The sequence below is a fragment of the Trachurus trachurus genome (genome assembly GCF_905171665.1).
Source record: "Trachurus trachurus genome assembly, chromosome: 3".
In the NCBI taxonomy this organism is placed as follows: domain Eukaryota; kingdom Metazoa; phylum Chordata; class Actinopteri; order Carangiformes; family Carangidae; genus Trachurus; species Trachurus trachurus.
The window spans coordinates 19,857,094-19,882,463 of NC_139893.1; the positions used below are offsets into that span (position 1 = coordinate 19,857,094).

The window sequence follows — 25,370 nt, forward strand, 5'->3', positions numbered from 1 at the left end:
AAAACACAGTTCAATTTCCCTTCACGAGTGCATAAAACAAGCACCTCCACTGTACCAGCACCATGCATAATTCACTGCCGGTGATGTGTGTCTTAAACGCTGCTGAAATATACATGGCGGCATATGCAAATTTGGCAGTGCTCTCACATGCTGTACTCACTAAACAGACAACAAGAGAATAGCATGCCACGCAGACAGCCCCTTCTGGACATAGACAGTATGTAGTACAGAATGTAACTGTATGTGTGCGTGTTGTGGGGGTGTTAACTGTAGGTCTTGGATGTGTAGAGAGAAGCGACAATGCTTGCTCTGCTCTTAACTCTCCTTCAACCTCACTGCAGTATTTAAATCATGTGTAAGGACTGACACACTTATGTGGAAAAACAAAGATGTAGCATCTGTGAAACTGCACATAGGTCTCTCAAGGTTTCGAAAGGTTATTCTGACGCAAGTGTAGCCTTACCACTTTTAGGTAACGTTGTGTTTACTGTTGCCACAACTTCACAAGTATGCTTACTTACATATCACTACAATGCAACAATGACTGTTGAAGTCACCATCGCGTTACTTGTAAAATAATCTAAAAGGACACTCTTAAGAAATAAATATCTACTCAAGACTGTGAGGGCAATGATTTCTTCCAATCCAGCATCTAGTGGGCAGCAGAGAAAGTGCAGCTTTTGACTCCAGACTGCAGCATGGATTTTCACTGTATGTGCACCAGCATGTGTTTGCGTGCATGTGTGTATGTGATTTTTGTGAGGGGATGTTGATGAGGGAGGAGGAGAGGGCAGACTGGTGGTGTCAGATTTTATAAATGAGGGAGGAAATGTCTTTATCCCAGGTTTGGACACCCCCACCACTTTCCTTACCAATCCCTCCCAGTGTGTGTGTGTGTGTGTGTTGATGTGTGTGTGCATGATTCGGGCCAGGCACTGGCTCAGTCCGATTCCCAGCAGTGTATCTTTAACAGGGCCTTCCCGCCGGGCTGCCAGGCTGTTCCCCCCTGACGGGACAACAGCCCAGCTGACGCCCCGGCAGCCCTGCCAACACAACCCACGCCTTCGACCCACAATCTGCTCCACTGATCCTGATGAAGGGAGGGTGGGAAGTGATTAAAAAGAAGATGAGAGCAAACACAATAAAGAGAAAAAGAAAGAAAATGTATTTTTACACACACAGCACATAAATTGCAGGCCAACGGGTGTGTATGTAATTTCCAAAGGATACATTTTAGTCAAGCATTCTTTTGTGGTATATACACACATATTTTGGGTAAGGATACAATAAAATAACTGTGTTGTTGTTTCGGTGTGGTAAATTCCAAATTATTGGACATGATATTGAAAGGCACACAACTGTCTAACAGCTGACAATGCATATCAGAGCAAAAACCAAGCCATGTGGAGGAAGGAACTGCCTGCAGAGCACAGAGACAGGATTGTGTCGAGGCTGTGATATGGGGGAAGCCTAAAAAAAAATTCTGCTGAGTTGAAGGTTTCCAAGAGCACAGTGGCCTCCATCATTCTAATAGAAGAAATGTGGAACAACCAGAAATCTACCAAGAGCTGAATGCCCAGAAATCCAGTTCAGAGATGGGAGACACTGCCAGAAGAACAACCATCACTGCATCAGGCCAGGTGGATGTCTCTCCTCAGTGAGGGACACATGATAACTGCTTGGAATTTGCAAAGTAGCAACTAAGAGACTTTTTGCTAAATCTTTTGGCATCAAAACGTGCAGTGCTCATCATCGCACGATACCATCCCAACGGTGAAGAACAGTGGAAGCATCATTCTGTGGGTGTGTTTTTCAGTTGCAGAGACTGGTCAGGGCAAAACGTGAGCAGGTCTGAATACTTAATATATGCACAGCATGTTAAGCAAAGACAACCACAATCACATTCATAAGTTTTCAGTTCTCTTCTCCCACAAACCTGCAGGGACAGCATGCAAATTCAATACCAGCAATTGGGCAATCCTCTAAGTCATCACGCCACCGAGGTTCAAATATTCCTCAGTATATTGTACTAATGTTATGTATGTTTATGAATAGGGCAGGCATTTTAATCAAACAGGATATAATAGGAACATCCCTGACTACAAACAAAAAATGTATAGCAAACCAAATCACAAAGGTAGTACAGAATGTAACCAATTAGAGCAAGAAATAAGGGAACTACTAATAAAAGAATGCAATAATCAGATGTTTTATAACATACAAAATAATGCAATATCTGACCAAACAAAGAGTGGATGGGGAGCTGCAGCTGTGTAGTCATTAAACTTGAACTTGACATTCACTGAGCTGCTAATGTGCTGTGCATATGCTTTGATTTGACATTTATATTAAGGCTGCTCGTGTTTTTATAAGCAATATTTAGGCCCGAGCGGCGAGTAGCACTCGCCGGAGGGACTATTGAAATCGCGTTGTTTTTTATTATTATTCTTATTATTCCGTCACCTAAATGCCCCAATTTGGCCCCTTTCCCGACTTCGAAAATGCGTGAACTTTTGCCCGGACGTCCGGCCTGATCCGAAATTCGATATATGTGGCGGTCGCACATGTCCGACGCGACATGGCGAAATAGCGCCCCCTACAAATTTTAAAAAGTCCCATAGACAATTTTGCTTACTTTGGCGTAGACCAACAAAATTCGGTACACATATGTACCATACCCAGATATACAAAAAAGCCTCTTAATGTCATGGTGAAATGTCAACAGGAAGTCGGCCATTTTGGTTTTGATTTTTCCCGCCTAAAACTAACTCCTCCCACAGCGTTCGCCCGATCAAGTTGAAATTAGGTACACAACATCGTCAGACCTAGCTGAGCTTATCTTGTGCTCCGTGAGTCCGTAGGTCAAAGGGCGTGGCTTCCAGCGCTCAATTAACTTTGGCGTGCTCGCCATGTAATACGATTGGCTCTCACGCCCACATACTTCATCCAATCAACTTCAAACTTGCTGGACATGATGATGGCTTCGCCCTGAACGTCCCGATATATTAACTTCCCACGTAACTCATAGCGCCCCCCGGTGGTAACAGGAAGTGAACTAAAATTCATTAAAAATACATAGTTGACCCCATCAACTTCATTCCACTTCTAAAACATGCAGAACCAGTTGGTGAAGCTACATTATGAAGACTGTGAAGCTACGAGTAATGGCGTCCCTGTGGGGGCGTGGCTACCATCAATTCCTCGCCATGAAAATACGTTTGGCTTTTTGATGGCTTTAATGAACTCGTATCATCATGAAAATTGATACACAGGTCCAGGGTGGAGACCTCTTCCATCTGATAGGGGTGTCGCTCATGTGGCCCCCTAGTGGAAACCGGAAGTGCCATTTTTTGCATCAACATTGTCCGATTTCCACGAAACTTCACATGTGTGATGAGGGGCTGACCCTGAACACACCTGCATGCATCCCATTACTGCCCCCTAGTGGACGAACCTTTAACAGCTCATAACTCCCTCATGCTTTGTCCGATTCACTCCAAACTTCACATGTGTGATGAGGGGCTGACCCTGAACACACCTGCACGCATCCCATTACTGCCCCCTAGTGGACGAACCTTTAACAGCTCATAACTCCCTCATGCTTTGTCCGATTCACTCCAAACTTCACACGAGTGATGAGGGGCGGCCCCTGAACGCACCAGACCACATGCGGTGACTGCCCCCTGGTGGATGAACGAAACATTGCATTTTTGGCCTCCTTCCAGGTTTTTTCTCCATTTCTGCTCCGCGCCACAGCGTGCCTCAGGCCCCGCGGTGGCATGGGCAGCGAGGGCCGCCATCGCCGCTTGCGGCTTTAATTTCTCTTGTTTTCATGTGAATCCATGTAATCTTTTTTTCCATTCTCTTCGAAGTTTATTTGATGACTCCTTCTTCAACCTTTATAAATGAAAACAATTACTACAATTTTATTAACATACATCACTGTAGTTGAATTTCTGTTACGAAACCCCACCACAGAGCTGCACATTGTTTAGTTACCCTTCATTCTAAGAATAGGCAATGCCACAGAGTTGTTACTTTCGCAAATCCCAACGAGATTTAAGCACAAACAAAATAAAAGTTGCATTGGATATTTTTTATTCTGCCATCACATGCATATACAATATACTTGGAAGCATGGTACATGTGTACAGCTGCCAAAGCTTTGGCGTCACTGGTGTTCACTGGTGTTGAACAGTGTGTTAACAGGATGTGTAATGCGGTGTGCTGGTCCTCTGCTGCAGCCAGGGCTGGGTGGCAGCAGCACTGTAGGCTACAGTAGGGCAGTTATCATGAAGCAGTCATGTAGCTGCTCTGCTGGGCCAGTCTAATTACAGGAGAACAGCGTGCACCAGCCTGGGCCTCCAAATGGCACCATATGTTTTCCCAGACTAACCAGCTGAATAAATGCCATTTACCCATTCAGGATGCACTGTCTACTGTGTCTGGGAATCAGTCACTCACACTCATATAAAACCATTCACGCACCCCCAAAAACACCCTACCACCCACCTCTGCCATATAAACCTCAGCTGTCTGTGATTTACCCTGCTCACCGCACCATGTATCCTCACACAGCTTCCTGATCGGTTTAACCATTTACAAATCATATTGTAAGTTTGCCTGTGCATCTCTAACACACACTGACCCGCATAATGATGTTGCTGCTTGTGCTGTAACCAGTTTAGTTAACTAAGGAGGTCTGGTTAATCAGAAACAGTGTTTCCAAAAAGCATGCACCAGTGCTACGGTGTGGTCAGATCCATCTTTTTTCTTTGGTGGCATGTGAGCGACCCACTCAGTGAACATTCTCAGTAACCTTGCAAAAGGTCGCCACGGGTAAAATGGAAAGTTAGTCAGTCAATTATTTTACATCTAGATTATTTAACTTGAAGCAGAAGTAAGCGACCCGGTCATTCAGGCGCATACCTTGGCTGCACACACAGCCCTGCATGCCGTTCTCTCTCCTCATTGGATAAAAACTGTAGGATACGAGAAAAGTTTTCTCCTCGGCTCAGAGCAGAGCAGAGTGACTGACAGACCCGTGTTTCGGTCCAAACACTCTATGTAAGTGATTGCTGTCGGAAGATATAACTATTTAAGACTTATATTAACACAAATATATCGCTTACTTCTGCTTTAAATATTTCAGTACTGTATATCTGCTGGCTTAGCACTACAGTTGTGTTGTCAAGCTTATCTTGCTGTTAGCTGGAAATGCTGCTGATATGGGTTAGTGGTCCTTGATTAGTGGTCCGCAACGTCTGCGGAGTGATATTACAGTCTCAGTTTTTTTTCTACATGTTCAAAGAGTAGAGCTATTGTTTTTCAAATGAAAAAAGTAAAGATTAGAAATTAATTTTATGTACATTTTTTCATCTATTTTATCTTGCAAATCATCTACCATCCCTACCTCATGTTGGGAGCTTGTCCCTTGGTTTATCATGGGGTAATACTAGAATTTAATCAAATTCTGATACAAGCTAATGGTGATACCTTCATTTGGCTTTGATGTGAACATAGGGCATTTCCCCACCAACACTCACTGGCAAATTTACAATCCCAGCGTCGCTGATAACAAGAACATAATTCTTTGTGGTTGCAAAAAGCTGACAACATTTGTATCATGACCTCTTTCTTTGGAAAAGCTCCCTGTATCATCACTTGATAGACCTATCACACATCATCGGTCTGTTAATGAGAACAGCCAAAGCAGAGGCACTCACAGATGCCTATCGAGGGCAGAAAACAAAAAGAGAATGTAAGTAAATATGGACCGTAATTAGTATGACAAGGTTGAAAAAACAGATAACACACCGCGGCAGCCCGAAGGTCTACTCTTTCACACATGCACATGCACGTGTACGCTTTCACACGCACGGGACACACACAGGCACTTGACTGTACGCTCACACACACACACTGGGAACAAATCAAATGTTTTAATCAGCTTGCTACAGCACATAATGAGGATTCACTAAGCCCCAGCTATCAGCTGCCATCGGCCACTTCCTTGTGCCTTCAAAGAGCTGATTTTTCACTTCTAATACAGTAGCTATCGAGACTGAACACAGTCTGGCATGGGCAATAAAACCTGAAAAAAGCAAATTAGGTTTTAGTAAGTGATATATGCAGTAAAAGCAAGGAAGCAATTACGTGCAAGTGGACAAGACAGTGCAGTCTATGGGAAAATGTGTGGAGGCTGAATACACACCCTATTTGTCTCCGCTGTGATTTACAGCATGCAAATACTAGAGAACCGGTGTCTAAGATCTTCACTGGAAATCACTGGGAAGAATATGAAAAATAGCAGCACATGTAATGACCTTACATACCTTGCATAAGCCAAGTGATTCCTAACCGATACTATTGCCCTGAGTGATGCAGCGCAGTGTGCACCTGGCCCTGCCACACCTGCTGCATAGCACAAGGCAATCACATGAATCAGTCAAGTCAGTTACAACCAGTCTAGTTTCTACAGAACTGCAGGCATGTTAGAATTCTTTCTCAACCGTCCAGGTGTGTGTGTGTGTGAGAGAGAGGGGGGGGGGAGTGTAGGTGTTAAGTGTACGTGTGAGTGTGTGTGTGTGTGAGTGTGTGTGTGTGTGTGTGTGGGCCTCCTGGTGCAGTTTCTAGCCTCTTGACATAGCTCTGACCTCTGTGAAGAGGACTTACAGCTCCAATCCTCCAGCTGGAGAAGTGATGACCTAAGAACTGAACAAACTAAGAGTCCTCATGTCCTTGTCTCCTTCCTGCCTGCCTACTGCAGTGTATCCTGATTGGGGGGACATGCATCGAATTCAGTATTTCTAGTCTTGATTTTTTATCTTCACTTTTTCACTGTTATTGTTTTGATGACTTGTTCAATTATTCTTTATTTTATTATGTTTATATCTGCTAGAGTAGATATAAATTATGATAAATAACTCAGTATGAAGACAATATATCCCCCAGCAAAGCACTGCCCAACAAAGTGTGGCTCAAGCAGACACTGAAAATCTGTCCCATCTTTGACAGAGGTTGCCATACATGTCAAACCTAAAGCAAGCTAACTCGTGCCTCTGTAGCGACATCCAGTGCAGCCTGCTGTAAAATAAATGACGTTGTTAGCTGCAGTCTCGCAGGTGAAATGTGCTGCTGCTACAATTATTCTAATGCCAGCATGCCAGAATGCCAGTGCTACCAAATGCTGCTGTCAGCCCAGGGGTTTAATTAGTTTGGCACGTGTGCCACTTATAATCACCTGCCATTACCAGTTCTGGCTGCATCTGCTTACACGTCTGTCAGTGCCGGGCAGGCTGTGTATGTGTGTATAGGGTTGTGGGTGTGTTGGATAGTCAGTGCATATTTTGGCAACAGAACACAGGCCTCAACCAACCAACGCAAAATCTAGACACAAAGGATTCACTGGCACCAGTTTTCTGTAATACCTATACATTTTGAAGTGTATATTAAAACTGACTACAGCCAGGACAATTGTATTAGTGGTAGAGACTTGTCAACAGTCCATCTGTACAGATGCATTGTGAAAACAGAGGGAAGCAGGGCCTCATAGTGTCAGACTGCATTGTGAATAGAGCTACACCTCAGGCTGAATACATCACATTGTGATTTCATGAGAGCTGGAAGAGGTGAAAGATGAAAAAAAACTTCAGGGCGGCTGGTGAATCTCAACCCAAAACAGGAGAAATGGAAGTTAAAAGTGAATCGTTCACTCCCCCTGGCGTAGCATTGGCTACCTTTAGGGTTGGAGTAGGAGGAGGAGGAAGAGAAGGAGTAGGAATGGGAGGAAAAGAGAAGCCCCCTGGCTCTCACAGTCATGTGACCACTGAGCTCAATATCTGAAGGATGGACCTCAGGCTGTGTATTTAGCTATCAGGCTGTGAGCTTTTGTGTGTGTGTGTGTGTGTGTGTGTAAATGTGGCTCCATACAGGCATTCCCACTGACAAAACAGCAACTCAGTTCCTCACATTCACCTATGTCTGCCACAATACAATAGCTCTAACTATCCCTATTATTTTCAGAAAGTTCCCATTTAGCACTAAACCAAGGCTTCAATATTGTGCCGCCTCAAAAACATCTGTCGGGACTTGTGTGGCTACACTAATTACAAATATCTGCAGTAATCCAGCGCCGATAAGAGAGTCATTACTCCACCAGACATTTATCACTATGGGATTGATGACCCATTTCAAAGGCAGCCTTTGTACGGGGAAGTGAAATCGCTGATATCCCTTTTATCCTAGATCACTGATGAAGCCATCCATTCGTCAGGAGGCAAGCTAGTTAGAATTGTAATTAACAGCTATGGACTTTGGCCCTAATAGAATTTTTGCAGGAAACTGCGGATTGACGTCGGAGTAGAGGGGGCAATGGGGGAGCCTTTCTGTGTTTTTCTTCTCTTACTAATTGCCACTTGGAGTGAGTGTCTGTCATGAAGATTTGCTCTGTGTTCTGTCAATAAAGAACATAGTTTCTCCAGCTTGTAAATATGTAAGATTAGTCATTTGAAGATGGTCCATTGCAATAATCTGTCATAAACCCAAACGTACTAACATGAAATATGTGCATCCCTGCTCGAAATCATAAGTTATGGTTCTCCTCTGACTCTTTCCCATTCTCTAGCTCACTTGCACACCCACCCACCAACACACACACAGAGTGGAGCAGCAGATGATCACAGTAGGTAAGGACTAAAGGTCTGGCCACCTGCTGGCCACGTCCCGTCTCTGTAGCGGTAATGAACAGAGACAGCTTGGGGACCGCCCTGTGAGCTTGTCCCCCTCCCCTCCCAGTCTCTCTGCTTCGGGGCAGAGCTGGGGGCCCTGGGGTGACACAGACGCCAGAGATGTTCCCCATTCTGACAGGCAGGTCTTACCTGGCCAACCCACTGTACACACTGGCCCAGGCACATACACACACACACACACACACACACACAGATGCACACATGCACATGGGGAACAATTTGAACACAAAGAAGTGCATGAGCGCTGTTTACAGTACATTTGCACATTGTAACTGTTCACACGTGTTTATGTACCTACACATATGCACATGCTGAAGAATACACCCACACACACACACACACACACACACAAGCTGACCCGGTGTAGTTCCTCCAGCACATGGCGGGTGACAGGAGCAGCTGCGGCCACTACGGCAGACAGATGAAATTTTCATAACTATCTCCTCCAACTTCCATCCTCACCTTCAGGGTAATTTATGACCTGCCTGCCAGCCTTGAAGAGACAATATGCTTGCTATGAAATGAAGTGCTCCAGTGGTGTAGGTTATAATTAACAGAGAAAGATGTGTGTGTGTGTGTGTGTGTGGGGTGGGGAGGGTGGGGGGTGGAGGGCGCTGTCCAGGTGGGGCGGTTGTGGGAGATGAAGAAAAAGGCAAAGGATGGAGCATGTGGTGTGTCTGCAAAGACGCCCTCCCGGAGCACAGCACAGAAACGTGTGTGTCTCCACATCCCATAATTCTCTGCGGAGGTTCCACTTGTGCTCATTAGCTCAAAACAGTAATGTTTTAAGGAAAACTGCCATCCCAAAACAAACAGGAATTGGATGAGAAAACTGTATTGACAGTGTTTTTTTGGTGAGAACAACCTCTATCACCCCATAATGCTATGTTCTCGCTGTTTGTTTCACATGCCTGCCACACATCCTCACCCAATCATGCTCTATCAGCTCTCTGGGATGTTTGGTTTGACCAGAAAAAATGTCCTGGTTTTCCTGACTACCAGTAAAACAGGCTCGAACCCATTCCCAGCCCCCTTCTCCTTACCACATTGTCTTTTCCAAACACAAATCTTGTTTCCATATTAAAAAAGGCAGCATTTAATGGGCAACTGTCTCTGCAACAAGTGTGTTTAAATGTCTGTGGGACTTTTAATGACATCTCTAACTCTCTCCTTCTCCCTTTCTGTGCCACACTTCATTGCCAAGCTCTTACTGTGAAATGCCTAATTATGAAATGACTGTTTCCATTAGAATCTGTAAGCAATTTAATGCTGTTGACTCAATCAAGGATAGGCGAAGAAATTTTAACAAAGAGTGCAAAACAGATCCCTGCCAGTTGCGAGCATTCCTCTCCCACACCCAACCACAAACCAAGAGCAAGCATGTACCTCAAGAGCTAATTACTGAGCCAGGCAAGGGAGGCATACGTGCATATTTAAACAGGTAGAATGTGTTTGTACACTGAGTAAAAAGTAAAGAAATAACCTCATCAATCATCTTGCTCACAGCATATTCCTGTTACAATAAGACACACTCTTGATGTCCTTCTTGGTCTGGGAGTTGCAGAGGAGGAGAGGATGATTACTACGTCAACAGCAGCTGTGAGGTTCTGCTGAGGTCAGGACATGTCATGCATAACTGAGGGATTGCTAAACAGGGGCGAGTGCATGAGAGAGGAATTCATAATTTACAATCGAGCACACACAAACATACACCTCACAAACACACAGGCCACAGGCGATCTCGCTGCACGCATGTAACCAGTCTGAGGGACCACACAGACATGTTTTAGATAAAGACAGACAAATTAGACGACAGCGTCTCAGGCTAACCACTGCGCTTGCGCTAATTACAGGCTGGCCGCCGATGAAAGAGACAGATGACATGTCCTTATTTGTTTTCTCCTCCAGTGCCCCGAACCAAGTAAACACAGCGATGCATGACGGCAAAAGTAGATGGTACAAAGAAAAGGAAATACAGACAACAGAGATGCAGAGCATGGTTGCGGGTTGAGAGTTCCACACACAGGTGTTCGCCCACCATCACAGTGAACATGCCCCTGAGGTAGAAAAGAAACAAGGGCACAGCCAGCAAAACTTTTTGGCTGGCAACTTATGCCAAGGAAAACAGACTGAGCTATAGCCCTGTCTGATCTGCTTGCAAAACAAGACTGCTGTTGTGGGGGCGTGGTGTTGAGGCAAATGTGGAGCTGCTGTCTGGGAGATCTGATTAACCTGTCACCTCCAGTTGCAACTTACATCACACAGGCCTGGTTGACAACATGCCCAGACCGACCTGCCGCCAACCAGAACGCTGGTTTTTGATGTCAGCTCACCCTTACTAATTAAACCTACTTCCTAACAGCTTGATGCCACTTTCTCTTTACTGTACTCCACACACCCTGTTTCCAAAACATGTCTACATGATAGCCAGCCAGATTCCACAGTAGTGAACTAAAGTCATGAGATAACACCCACACTGTGAAATTTCAGAGACTCCTCCCAGTTACTTGTGCAATGACAGTTAAACAGATGATGGCTTTGCTGTGAGAACTTGTACAGCAAACCTATAGAAGAGAGTGAGTTGTCAATGGCATGAGAACAACCCTAGCAGTATGGTGCCTCTATTTCCAACACTTGAAGTAGCCCATTAGACAAAGCTGTCTGTCCATCTTTATTATGGGTGCGACACTGACAATCTTTCCTACTCCCATCTGGGACAGGGGACCTCCATTGTCTCCAAACTCCCTGCCACACCCCAGTGCAGAAACTGGGGCGGGGTCTGTCAGAGACAACACAAAAGAAATGTCACGACTCCTGGAATGAAGTGCCAGCCAACAGAGGTCTCTCTCCTCCTTAATCTGTGTCACTATGCGTCTCCACGGGGGTGCAACTGGTAGCTGACAACACTGCTGGGGTCATCCTTGACTGGGCACAGTTCCAAACTCGACTCTGCGGCCCCTTCTGGCCCCTGGTGACCCTCGGTTTTGATGACAGACTGGGCCTTTTGTGTTGTAGAGTTCTGTCCAGGTGAAGACAAGAGAGGATGACAATGGCAGGAAACATAAAGCTGATGGAGGCTGGGAGACGGACCTACGGGGTCAAGGGTCAGGCTGGACAGCTGAGTGATGACTGCAGCTGTGGACACGTGGACCTCCTTCTCTGTCCTTTGGCTCGGCTTGCCATGTCAGCTGATGTTGCCTTTGTCTTGGGATAAAGACCTCACGAACTTTGAACAAGTTGGAGAAAAGTAATAAACACAGGCAACAGATGTAGTACTGCGTCACAGATTCTGAGTGTACAGCAATTATACTGACTCCATATAACTTGTGCAATGAGGGTCAACTACTAACCTTTTCATAGGCTGACTGGAACTGAATAAGATAATGAAAAGACTAATTCTGAAATGCTTGTTGTTTGATAGAAAAATTCAACAAAAATATAAACAAATGTTAAAACTGTTAAAACTACATGGCAATAAAAGGTATTAGATGCTCCCCTTGCAGTAATTACTCTGAAAACAATGTGAAAATATGTCATTGTTCTAAAGAGAAAAAGGCTTAACACAACTTTATCAGTATCAGCCAACTGCTGCCAGAGTTTATTGGGTCTTGATTGTTGCTTGGTATAAATCCAAAATGATGCAAAAAACTGCATCAGTTTCACTTTCTTCAGTAACAACTTGTTTCAACTGTGAGGAGGAGGAATATTTTAAACCTTGTTTTGTATTGCCACACAGCCTATTAAAAATAAACACAAAAGTGCCTCCAAACTACAGCGTTCAACACATCCTGAGGTGTCCAACTGTTTCTGATGCCAAAGGTCAATGGCTGCCTACTCCAACTTCTACCGGCCCACACTGAGAAATGGGAGGATGGGGTTTGCCAAGTCAGGCGCAAACCCTGCTTTGGGTCATAAACACCTCCGCCTGTCTCTCCTCCTTTTTCTCCTCCACAGAGGTGAGTTGGGTTTTCACTCTGTTAATCTTTCACTAAGGGCCTGCTCGCTTTTACACTGACCCGCTGGAGAACAGAGGAGGGGAATGAAAGAGGGGTAGTAAAGGACAAGAGTGGATAAAAGAGCAGGAAGAAAAAGCCATAGAGAGGGCCAGATGGGCACCTTCACAGTCCATTTATCAAACCCAATGTGGCCCTCCCCTCCCCTCCCCGCTGCTCTCATGTCCTAAACCCCCATGTAATTCTGTAATGATTTTCATTATCATATAATGACCTTACAAAGCCTACAGCAGTTTGCATGGTCAGTACAAAACTCGCAGCTGTTCAATTCAGAGTTTGCTCGCTGGCTGTGACAAAGCTTTTTTTTTGTTGTTGTCATTGGTCAGAGCAGTGACCTCTAGGCTCCAGGAGGTTAGCATGAGGTCAACTCATCTAGGATCCATAGGGTTCAAAGGTAGTCATACTGTAAGCATGGAGATTCACGATAGCATCCCCCAATTACAAAATATTTGATTAATATTTTGAAAACAAAACTATGGAATATAATTCTAAAAATGTGAGAGAATATATTTGCATTTCCAAAACCTAAAATTCCTGAAGAAAGTGTTTTAAATCTCTATAGTTCTAGCAGGATGTGTCATTTCCTATCCTAACAGGGCTGCTCCCTGGAGTTTGTGCCTTGCTCTTCAATCTGCACTTCCTGTGTGGCATATATTATGCTTCTCTACAATGGTACAGTCACCCACCCACATAACAATCCATCTATTTCCAGCGTACTCATGGGACATTTTCCAAAGGGACACGGAGGGCAGCATCTATCAAAGATTTCACCATGTGCATCGGGAAAACCCAGTTACCAGAAAAGCTCATAAGAATAAAAAAGCTCTCATAACTTTGTTGGCTCAGAGTGAATGAATGGACTGCATCTGCTAGCGGGCGAGCAGCGGCATCACTCACTCTGAGTGCCCATAAGTCACTTGTGAAGAACCACTGGTCACCGGGTCCAATTCCTCTTTTCTTCACTCTACCTAGTGGTAAAAATGCCCTGGAGGCAGAAAATGGCAGCTAGCAGGCCCATGTTTCCGCACAGAGTGCTGCTTTAACTGGTGTTTGAGAAACAAAAGTCAGCGAGAAACTTAATCAATCAATGCTCGTTGTTTATGTTTATGTGCCTCTCGCAAATGTCATCAATCATTTCTTTTTTCTTTCTTTTTTTTCCTTTTCTCTACACATTTGCAAGCATTATGTGCTGAAAGGAAACCATTGAAACAAAAGGCAGTATTATGATAAAAGCTTGCCTGTTGCATATTGTGTGGAAACCTAATTAGGAAGCCTGATTAAAAAAAAGCAGCAAAATAAATCAGCAAATTAATTTCAGAAGTCCTATTTTGGTTTTGTGCTTTTATGGAAAATAAACAAAGGTTTGAATGCGTCTGACTGAAGTGAATTAAATTCACTCTCTCTGTGTGTCTGATTCTGTAATATACTGTATCTTTAATTCAAAACAATGACTTTGCCTCTAAGCAGTATGACAAGAGAAATACAAAGTTTTTCTTTCTTCACAAAGAATGAGCAAAGAAACCCTTTACACTCATCTGACACAAATCTCGAATCTCCACCAGTACGTCCCACTTAACATTGCACACAGCCTTGTGTTTAGGTTTGTGTAAATGCTATCTGTTGACAGCCACTTGACAGGGTGACCTCTGGCTTTTCTGCAAGTGGGAGCGGTGGAGGTTAGGGGCAGACATTTAATGTGTGTAACCCATGTGTCCAAATGTGAGGGTAGGTATCAGGAGCAGCTGGAGTTCAAACATATTGTGTGGGATGCTTACCCTTTACCAACACTAATCTAATCAGTCTTTCACTGCTGATAGAGTAAACGTCTGTCTGCCCCACCGACAAGGACTGAGCATTTCCTGTCCTGGTGATACTAGTTGTCAGGACCTTTGGGGTGGGCTGAGCAAATTCTAGGGTTAGACATGGTTAGTAGGTGGTAACATCGCCCTGTGGGTGGTGGGGGAACAGAGGGGGGACGGTGCTGATGTTCGGCTGGGGGATGTGTGTGTGGTGAGATGGTTTCTAGCTTTCAGCACCTGCAGCTGGAATGTACTATCAGCACAGGCCCTACATCAGAGTTGTGAGGCGGTGGTCGTCAACACAGCAAAGCAAGGTGTGTGGAAACAGCCTGTTTACAAGGCTCATCTGGACGGGGCATAGCTAAGGGTCAACTAGAGGGGACAACTCAGGGGCGCCGAGGGAGGATGAGGGTGGAACACGGCAGGAAGTTAACAAAGTATTTCTCAAAAGAAAAAGTTGCTTTTAGGAATTTCTTGTCGTTCAATTCTGCCTCTGGCACTTCTGCTTTTTCTTGGCTCTGGATCATATCTGGTCCTCAGTGTGTTGGTGTGTGCATGCGCGACGCTGAGGTCAAATCTGTCGATAGAGACAATAAGCAGTGAAACATATGCAAGTCTAGTGTTTACATGCATGTCAGTATTTGTGTGTGTGTTTGCTGGTGCTGAAGGGGAGAGCGACTAAGAGACTGAACAGCTAAAATAACACTGCGTTGTGTGTGTGAGGCCCGTCTTTATCTGAATGAATGGTCAGTGTTCTAATCCCTGCGCTCTCTGCTCTTATCTGGAAGGAAGGAAGTGACTGAGCTTATCCAAGACACACGTGTCGTTGTGATAGCTGTGATAGCTGCCAGGCCTAAGGACCACAAACAAACACCAGCTACACCAAATGTATATCTGTGGAAATCACATCTGCTCTTCAGAGGGAATCATCGTCAAAGCACAGAGACTGAAAGTGGGACTAATGTGACGATTCCTCATCACTCAGTCCCATCACTGTTTCAGTAAAGCTTGCACATGAACCAATAAGATTTACTCAGCTTAACGCAGTAGCCTCTCCCGTTCTGGCAATGGAACGTGTGCATCAAAGTTTGGTTGTGAGGCTGTAAAGAGTTCACTTAATATTTGCATCTATTGTTTATTGGTTGTTGAGAAAGATATAAAATTAAATCTTAGTCAAATTTACTTGGAGTAAATGTTGGTGTACAAGATCATTTTCTGTCTGTGTTACTGTAGTTACTTGTTGGCATCTGTTGTGAAGCCATAACATGTGTCAGTTTTATTGTCTAAGGGGTTAATAATCACCATGGTTGATGGTAGGTAAAACAAGAAGTAAAGTAGAGACATTGAATTTTCTGAGCAGCCCACAACAAAATGTGTAAATACACATTTTTGTGTAAAAAATGAGAGTAACCCAACTGGAGAGAAACTTTGTGTGTGATGTTGTTTTCATCTTGAATATCAGACTGCGCTTGTGCTTCAGAGTGACTTACTTGTCATAATTGTATTTTTCGAAGTCCAATACAGGGAACAAAGTTGAGGGTTCATTGTGTTACCTGTCTCTCCATGTCTGTCTTTGCTGGTGTCTGTCTGTCAAGGCAGACAGCAGGGTTTCTGCCATCTCCCTCCGTCCCTCCTCTGCTCCGCCCTCCTCCTCCACTGTAGCCAGGAAGAGCATGGTCTGGAAAAGAGAAGGGGAAAATAGATGCATCATGGTGAACCAAATAAGAACATGTGTAAATGACTACACACTGGACCTCAGGACAACTCAACCTTGTCTTCATTTACTTTAACTTTCATTTGCAACAAAATACCAAAGGCCCCTTTAAAACCAGCAGCTAAAATGAAATGTGTGGTTCTATGTTCCACTACATACATACTTAGCTTTATGAAGTCTTTCCCTAAATATTGAACTAAGTAGAACTGAGGGAAAAGACAACCTGAGGCAATTCCCGCCATCCTTGAGCTTCTATACTCAGTTTAGAAATTACACAGCTCTGAGCCAAGACTCCATTATAACATCCCTGGGACGGCGACATACAGTAAGTCTAGTATAAAGTCAGTTTCACATCAGAGGATGGGCAAATTACACCCAATATTAGAGTGTGAGTCAATTAATCACGTCCTGCACAGCACAGTGTAATGTGTGAGTATCCCCCTGTTGAACATGAATTACAGGCCGGCTTAAAATGTGACGTGGCACATCAGTGCTAATCTGAGACATCCTGGCAAACCTTCGCCTCCAAGTCCTCTGCAGCCTCTAAGCTGGTTGAGAGGGAGTCAAATGAAAAAGGATCTGGCAGCCCAAATTAAATGCAATGCTGTCAGCCACACTCAAATCCCTCTTTCCCCTTACCGTCTCCCTCCTCTTTTCTACCCTTCACAAACTCTCTCCCTCTCTACATGTCCCCCCCCCCTCCTTCTCCTAGCCTCTGAGATGTGATGGATCTGTAACTCTGACTGACTCTGACGTCTTGTTAAGAACAGTCTCTTCCTGTCACATCCACCAGTCAAGCGTGTTCATTTCTTCCTATTAACAGTCACTCGCCTCCCCTGTCATCCAACCCCCTTTTAAAAAAAAAAAAAAAAAAACCCACAATGTAAAGGAACCTTCATTCCTTCTCCTCTCCCACTTTTTTAATCCCTCGTTGACAATCCACCTGTCTGTCTTAATTCATGTGAAGATAGGTTTGATTGTCTGCGTGTTTCCAAAGGAGAGGTGTGTGATTTGGCAACAGAATATTATGCTTACTTCCTCAACACCACACAGGACAGGTGTCAAAACACGTGGCAGTGTGTGACTGATTACACCTGACTCTGAGGAGACACCAAAGATTACGTTGACCAGGAGGAAGCAGGGGCCGGCTGTACTGCCTATGGAAACTGTACATTTTGGTTTGGATCAAACTCTGTCCTCCAGGGATGAGTGACAGGCTAAGAAAGTGATAGAAAGTGCATTCAGACTGTATCACCATCTCAGCTGGTACACATCATATTGCCATGCCGGCCATGTAGCACATTGTCACCGGTTCAATCACAGAGCTGGAGAGCAAGTGAGTTGTAGTTGATCTGAAACCTGCTCTGATGTGCGTTTGCTTCAGCTTGTTCCCAAAGCCCTGAAACAGAACAAGTGGCGAGGACAGAGTGCCATCTAATGAGCCCTTATCTCTGCTAAAACAAAATACAAATGCCGCCAGAAAAACAATAATTCAATCATGTTCTAACATCATCATCTTGTTTTATGTTTGAGCCGATAAACCAATGACCAAAATCATTGATGAGGTTTTTGTCCCAACTAAGTGATGATGACGGAAGTCAGCAAAATAGATCCTGACGCCTGCCAACACACTCACGTCTGTTCACCTCCTCTTCCATTTAAAACACAGGTGACAGCTTGTGCTTTGGAGCGTGCGTGTGTACATTTTAAGATGTGTACGCAAAAGCCTCTTCTTATGTTTGTTCTCGGATCATTCTGGTAGGGATAGGTGTGCCTCTGATAATGAATGTGTGTGTGTAGTGAATGTGTGCTACCAAACCTCCTATGAATGTGTGCACGTAGGTTTGCATGCCAGTGTTTGTGAGTGTGTGTGTGTGTGTGTGTGCTTATGATCTTGTGTTTAGAAGAGCCGGTGCTGAGAGAGGCCTTCAGGTTTAGCCTCAGGCTGATCCCCTGGCCATTCAGACACCCCACTGGTTGTTTACTGGTCAAGCCTGGCCTCAGTCAGCTACAGCCACACCACAGCCCTTTGTCTTTAGGGGTGTGTTAGCACTAATCAGCCCACTCATTCCTCCTATTTACCCCTTGGTGACAGTAGCTGTCCTCAGTTTCCACCTCTCTCAGCCTGATGCTGACCACAGATGTCCCCCTGACCCAGGCCACACTCTGAGGTGAATGAGAGGACAAGGAGGACATGGGTACCCCCATCCCTGGTCGCTAGACCCCAAACTCAACTCTGTCTATTTTACCACAGATGGGCATAAACATTTCCGGCCCTGTGCAGAAGCAGGGTGGGTAAACAAACACACAGCGAGGCTTAGGTGATGTTTGGTTGGTGGAGAGCTGGAGTGATGATAGCGTTCCAAACGAAGGCTGGCTGGAGGGCAGCCTGGGGCAGCTCACTAACACCTCAAGCCGGGACTGTATCTTAAAACCAACAAGCATCTGTCTATACTATCAGATAACAACATGTCACTCATTCAACACTGAATGATAGAATGGGAAGATCATTGCAGCAAACAGTGCAACATGGTGTTAAAACTTCACATAATAGCCGTCAAAGGTCACATAATAGCTAAGAAGCAAGTGCTCAAGGGGAGGAAGGTTAAAAAAAGATGCATGCAGAACTGAAGGTTTACACTCCATAAAACAGAGCTACTAGCTGACCACCAGAGCGTCTGAGAAACTGTTAACACCCCATGAAATGTCTTAGCTGACTTTAGACCAGTATTTTCAAGGGACCCAGACACTGGCACTCGCTTATATAGGAAACCTTTTACATCAGCAGGCCACAAACGCTTACAAATGTACCTCCCTTATTAACTACTTCAACTGACAGGGGTGATTTCTGGATCAGAATAGACCGAATGATGGATGGTTCCAAAAAAGTAGGGTGGTAAACAAACTCAACAGTAACACCAAACATTCCCCAGGTTTTGTGCGGATGGATGATGTTACACTAATTTGGCACCATGATGCCTCCCCTGCTACAGTAAGTGCACCTCTGCCTGTCAGACTGGCAACCTCCACGACTGTCTCCCTGCCACCAGCACATGTAACAGGCCCCAGCAACAGGCCAGCAGACTCCCCTGTCTTTCTGTGTGCCAACACGTCTGTGTGGCCATATGGAGGCAGGTGTGGCCCTACCTCGTAATCCATTCTACTGTTTGTGACCGTTGAGTTACCATGGGGGCCTTTAACTCATAGTTATAGCACTCAGGAACTTAAAACCTCCACGAAAACTAGTCCAATATAAAACATTACATCAACAGCATTACTGTAAGAAGCCAATCTAATCAAGCCTGGCCTACTCTACAGTGAAAGAGAAAAAACACCTTTCAGCAGAATAAGAGACGGTGCAACCTTCTGGCCATGGACCAGGTGTGTGATATGGAACTCTTAAGGACTTTGCTTTGCAGTTAGAGATAGACACCTAAAAAGCACCTAAAAAATATCCTCAATTGACAACCTTTTCTATAATCTCCATTATGCCAAATATATTTTCTGTGGAGCAATTGGAGATTTAATAATTCATGTGATAAAAAAAGGAAAATGTTCCTGTTTGATTAACACTGGTAATTACAAGATAGTGGCTCTTCAAGATTTCAATTGAATTTGGACAATGACCTAGACCTTCTGCTGGTTTTTATTTTAGCCATCGGCTACACCACATATTAACACCTCAGAATAACAGATGAATGATTTCAGAAAATCCCCTAATATCCTGGACAGAGCCACTTTTTCAGACAACAGCAATTACATAGGATTTGTAAAACGAGTGATGCATATCTTGTCTGACAACTCCCTTCCTAACTTGAGTTCCACTTTGCCACCTACATGACTAGCACATTAGCAAGATATGCTTTAAGGTTGAACCTTTAGGGTTCTCCACATTTCCACACACTCCACTGATGTTCACCATAGCTTAAGCCCAGCTGCTCTGACATCTGATTTCATAGGCCGTAGGAGTGGGAGTTTGGCAGACTCTTAGCTGTCTCCATCCCCCTCTCCCCTCTAATACGAGAAACCAATATCACTTTGACCGCTGGTGGAAAAAGGCATCAGGCACCTTGCTCGGGGTAATGGATAGCTTCTGCTCACTGATATAAACAACTGGGGAGCTGTGATCCTGCCAGGGCCAGTTCCAGTCTGGACAAGGGATCTGTGTGTGTTTGCTGTATGCCACCGCTGAGTTACTTTGCTCTTGAGGGGGTGGGAGGGACGTGGGTGGGGGAGGCACTCCACTGGTGGAAAAATTATATTAGCCCAGGAAGAAATCAGACTAGACCACATTCACTTTTCTGTGACATCACACTTTGAGCCATAAAGTAAGAGAGAGAGTGTGTGTGTGTGTGTGTGTGTGTGTGTGTGTGTGTGTGTGTGTGTGTGTGTGTGTGTGTGTGTGTGTGTGTGTGTGTGTGTGTGTGTGTGTTTCCTGCCGTCTGCCTGCTGTCACATGATTACAGATGGCTCAAAATTGAGGCATATCTGAAATTAAATTTGCTCAGTTTCCATTACGTAAGATGGGTTGATAAAGTGTGTGTTTGTGTGTGTGTGTGTGTGTGTGTGTGTGTGTGTGTGTGTGTGTGTGTGTGTGTGTGTGTGTGTGTGTGTGTGTGTGTGTGTATGTGTGTATGTGTATGTGTGTGTGTATGTGTATGTGTGTAGGGGAAGAGTGAAGGGTGTCAACACTGCTAGTCAGAGTTGTCTTTCAGACTTTGAATAGCTTTGATATAATCAAAGAGGAAATGGTGGAAAAATTGCAAAAAGCAAGATCTATTAAAATAAAAAAATAAAAATCTCTCAGAGATTATTCAAGGGAGTCTTCTTTTATATTTGCACGTGTGTTTTCATATGTTTCTTTTGAATTATCTTTGCAACTTGGAACAGGTCTTACATCTGAAACTTTACAGAGCAGTGACTCCAAAGGACCTTTCAAAGAGGTTTGTTGCAACACTTCTTTGCAGGTGCTCCAAAACATCCTTTTATTCATAATAAATAATATAAAGAAATAATAAAGACATTTTCAAATAATTTAACCAGGTCTATTTTAATGTTCCCTTCTACATACTAAATAGTGCTATTAGTGATGAGTACTGAAACTCAGCCCTGTAAATTTAACAAGTAGGTTCTGGTCAAGGTTTATCTAGATGTAACAGAAGTTAATTCATGTTTCTTAAAAGGACATCTAGAGATTCCTAAGTTTACTCTCTGTGTATATGTGCGTGCATTCGCGTGTGAGTGTGTTAATGTGCTCTAGCGATCTCCGTGGTGATAGAAACTAAGGCCTTTCTGCCAGATTGACCTTTGCAAGGTTGCGGGCACCATCAATTATGTCAGCCAGTAAAATAGGCTTCGCTACGCACAGCAGATTATATGGAGTGTAAAACATTAGAAAAATGTGTCTGAAACATCAGAGTAACATGTTTGAAGTGACAAAAGGTTTGGGGGTGGAGGGGAACCTCCCAAAAAGGGAAGACCCCTGACAAGTGATTTTGTTTGAAGGCATTGTAACACACTCAAGTGGGCAGGGATGCTTTCCTAGGAATGGCCCCTACGGCAGTCCATCTTCTGGACAGAATACAAGCTGCATGGAAGGACATATGCTTTGCACAGGGTCAAATGAAGCAGAACTCGCAGGCTTTTGTGGTGCTCCCTTTTGGTGGTTAAAAGAAAAGGAAAATCTGTTGTTGGGTCGTAGTCCAGTGGGCCCAAGAATATCACATAAAAATTCACCGGCCTGTTTCTTGCGAAGCTTTTGTCTCTGTCTCATGATAAGGAGTGTGAATCCAGAGTGGCCTTAATGGCTAAACCACATAGTTCTGAGTTTGAATGAGCTCTGCAGCAGGGTGGGTCACAACACAAACACACGCACACAAACACACACTTGTACAAACTCCTCACTGGCCTGGCAAGAATGCAACATCCATCCATCACAAGAAAGCTTTGAGAGGCGCTTTGACTAATTCAGGACAATGAAGACAGAGCTGGACAGAGATGTTTGCGATGAGCGTGACACTAAAGCACCTTCTGCTCTGTTAAAACTCCCTTTCTCTCTTTCAGTATATGAAAACTGAGTCTAGATTCTTGCTAGATAGCAGATTGTGATCAGCACCTCACTTTCCTGCCAGTAAAAAGCTTTTTGCTGATTGGGGCCAAAGCCAGCCTTTCTAAGCCCCGGAGTTAAAGTGTTACACACACTGCACCATACTTCAGGTCTTCAAAAATGCTAAACCAATAAAAAGGGTTTCCATCCATCCATCTAGACACGCTCACATAGAGCAGTTTTGTTTTAGAGGGAGAGGGAGGGGGGATTTATGCCTGCAGGGGTTGAAATACGCTGCTAACAATGTTTTGATTGACTACAAAAACTCTGAAGTGTAGTGATTCTCTCAGTCTTTGCATCTGGCTGAAGGCTGCTGTGGTGAAACTAAACAAGCCCTGTTGTGTGTCTGGTCTGACATCAAATGTGAATTACCTACAGTGGAAGACTGTGACTAAAGCAGGACAGATTAAGATCTCCAAAATGGCAGGTTCCCTACCATAAAAGCACTCTATACTTTGGTGAAGGACATACGGCGTATTATGCAGCATCGCTGGGTTGTAACGACTTTACATTAGTTTTCTTTTTATGAGATTTCAGATTTCAATTACGTGATCTCCCTTGTTTGCTAATGTAACACCAAGGTATGAAGATGATCAATATGTTTGCTGTTATATCATTCTACCTTAAGTCCTCGTCCTGATAATTCAAAGTCATACACATATAGAGTGTGTTTAATCTGCTCCTTCCCTACTGGCAGCCCTTCACCTAAAATTCCCTCCACACTACATGGCTAAACAGTGGTAGACAATGGCCCACATCATGAAGCAGTGACATATAAGTGGATTATGGATTCACATAAAATGCTGTCTACTTCAATCTAGCAAAGACGTCACAGACACTAGCAGATAGATGCTCTAAGAAGAATCCGCTGCGGAGTACAATGATATAATCCAACTAATTACAAGGAATTAAAAGTGAATAGATCGAGTTACATCGTGTACCTGATAATTGTACTGGATCACACCTACATTGGTTTGTATCTTTAAAAAAAATAATCTAGTTCAATTTTTCTTTATAAACTTGATGTTTGTATTCTAGGTTTAATCTTTCAACAAAGTAGCGCCCAATTTGAGTATAAAGTGGTAATGTACAGTGTAGATTCATTATGGTAAATGGGGGAAGCCCTATACAAGCACTGGTAAGGACAATGTTAAATATTCCATGGTGTTCATGTGGTGTTATTGTGTTATTACTGACTGTTTGTTAGTAAAATATATAATGAAGTTACTCAAGACTGTGAGTGTGTCTAAACACACATGATTTTCCACCGCTCTCCGCCCCCCCATGTGGGCTGATGAGAGCGGCTAAAGGGTGTTTATGAGACTGTTAGCCAGGAGAGGATGCCGCCCTGCAGCTCTCACCCAAATAAAAGAGCCATTTATTACATCCAACATGACCCTCTCATTACACACAAATAGGAATTAATGAGCGCTATATCGGGCACTCCCAGCGGAGCGAGGCGGGGCCCGCTAAAGGACTAGCGTTAATCACACTGTCCTACATCTCACCCATTTAACACCACCCATCAGACTGCTCTATCACCATGGGAAGGATTGGATGGTATAAGCATTGAACTACCTGGAGGGATGGACAATGTTTACATGTAAAGCTCATTCTGTCTTTCTGTCTGCAACTTACACTGACATCACCTGACCATGAGTGAAATGGTTGATTTGCCAGAAATGAACATTAGAGATGTGTGGTATTTTGTTTTCTTGTGAAGACCTCATTCCTGGTGGTTATGAGAAACTAACTTAACTGATCGATGTAAGGGCATGGAAACACGGGTAGCCATGGCTTTGAAACAAGAGTAAACAAAGCAGCATTTGTGTGAGTGGCCAGACAGGTTTTTTTTAGTAAATCCAGTGAAAACAAAGGTGAAAATTAAGATTATTACCCAAATAGCCAGCTGTAAAAGTCAATTAGATCTCAGACAATAACTTCTTGGTTTCTTTGAGTTACCATAATTGCTGGAGTTATGTGAACACAGTTTAACAATGCAGTGGAGCATTATCACAGTCAATTTGGGTGTGTGCACTTCTGGTGGACGAAAATAATTCCTCTGTGTGAACAGTGATGTTTATCATCCTATAGGAGTCAATTACCAGTGTTGGGATCTTTGACGGGGCACTGATGAGTGAACTGTGTAAGTAAACCAGTGATGGTCGAAATTACAGAAGCAGACACAAGTTGTAAAAAAAAAAGAAGGGATCTCCTTTCAGGCTTCACATGGGAAAAATGTTCTTTACCAGAAAACACACATATCAGGTTTGATCTCTATTGGGTTATCCTCTTTACTGTACATGCCTCGTTTTGAAAGGTGCACAGACCAAGAAACAAAAAAGAAACAGGGCATGGAACTTCCCAGAATGCTCCTAGGACTTGTACTTCCTCCTGACTGTACTTGCACGTGTCTACAGCTTCATCTTTTTATTTCCTTCTGGTTTACTTTCCCTCGCACGTTCTGAACTTAAATCTTTACTGTTATCTCTTTATTCCCTCTCCTCTGAAAATTATGTCCCCCTCCTCCCCCTCCCCCTCCTCTGCTCCCCAACTCCACCCCACCAAATTTATTTTCCCCGTTCCACCTCCTCCGCCTCCCCAAAGAGGTAATACAATTATCATCAACAATCTTTTCCCATATATCTCCCTTTTCTTTGCGTCTCTTCAAGCGAATCAAACAATTTTACACTGTCTTCCCATCAGTATCTCCCCATTCTTCCCCACTCATTGTGTTTGAAGAAGGCTTTATGTACTTCAAAATCCCAACATGATGGCTGCTCCAGTGATTTTCAAGCATTAGAGAGCTACTGGGGCGAGCTGGCTTTTTTTCTGCGCTAGTTGCAACAGTTGAACAAAAAGCTGATTATTGATAAAATCTTCCAAATATTAGAGACATTACACCTGAGCCTTTTTCCAAGACAATTTGGTGTCAGTGATACATGAATTTGCAGCTTTGAATCCTGTTTTTGTATTGTTTTTTATGTT

General features: G+C 43.9%; 1 protein-coding gene across 1 annotated transcript in view; it reads right to left on the reverse strand.

Annotated features, from left to right (window-relative positions):
• The window catches only part of fto (FTO alpha-ketoglutarate dependent dioxygenase), a 118,363-nt gene that overhangs the window by 50,216 nt on the left and 42,777 nt on the right, over positions 1 to 25,370 (reverse strand). Inside the window, exon 8 of the mRNA XM_083998967.1 lies at positions 16,116 to 16,240. Coding sequence (XP_083855093.1) covers positions 16,116 to 16,240 — 125 coding nt within the window. The remainder of the gene's footprint in view (positions 1 to 16,115; positions 16,241 to 25,370) is intronic.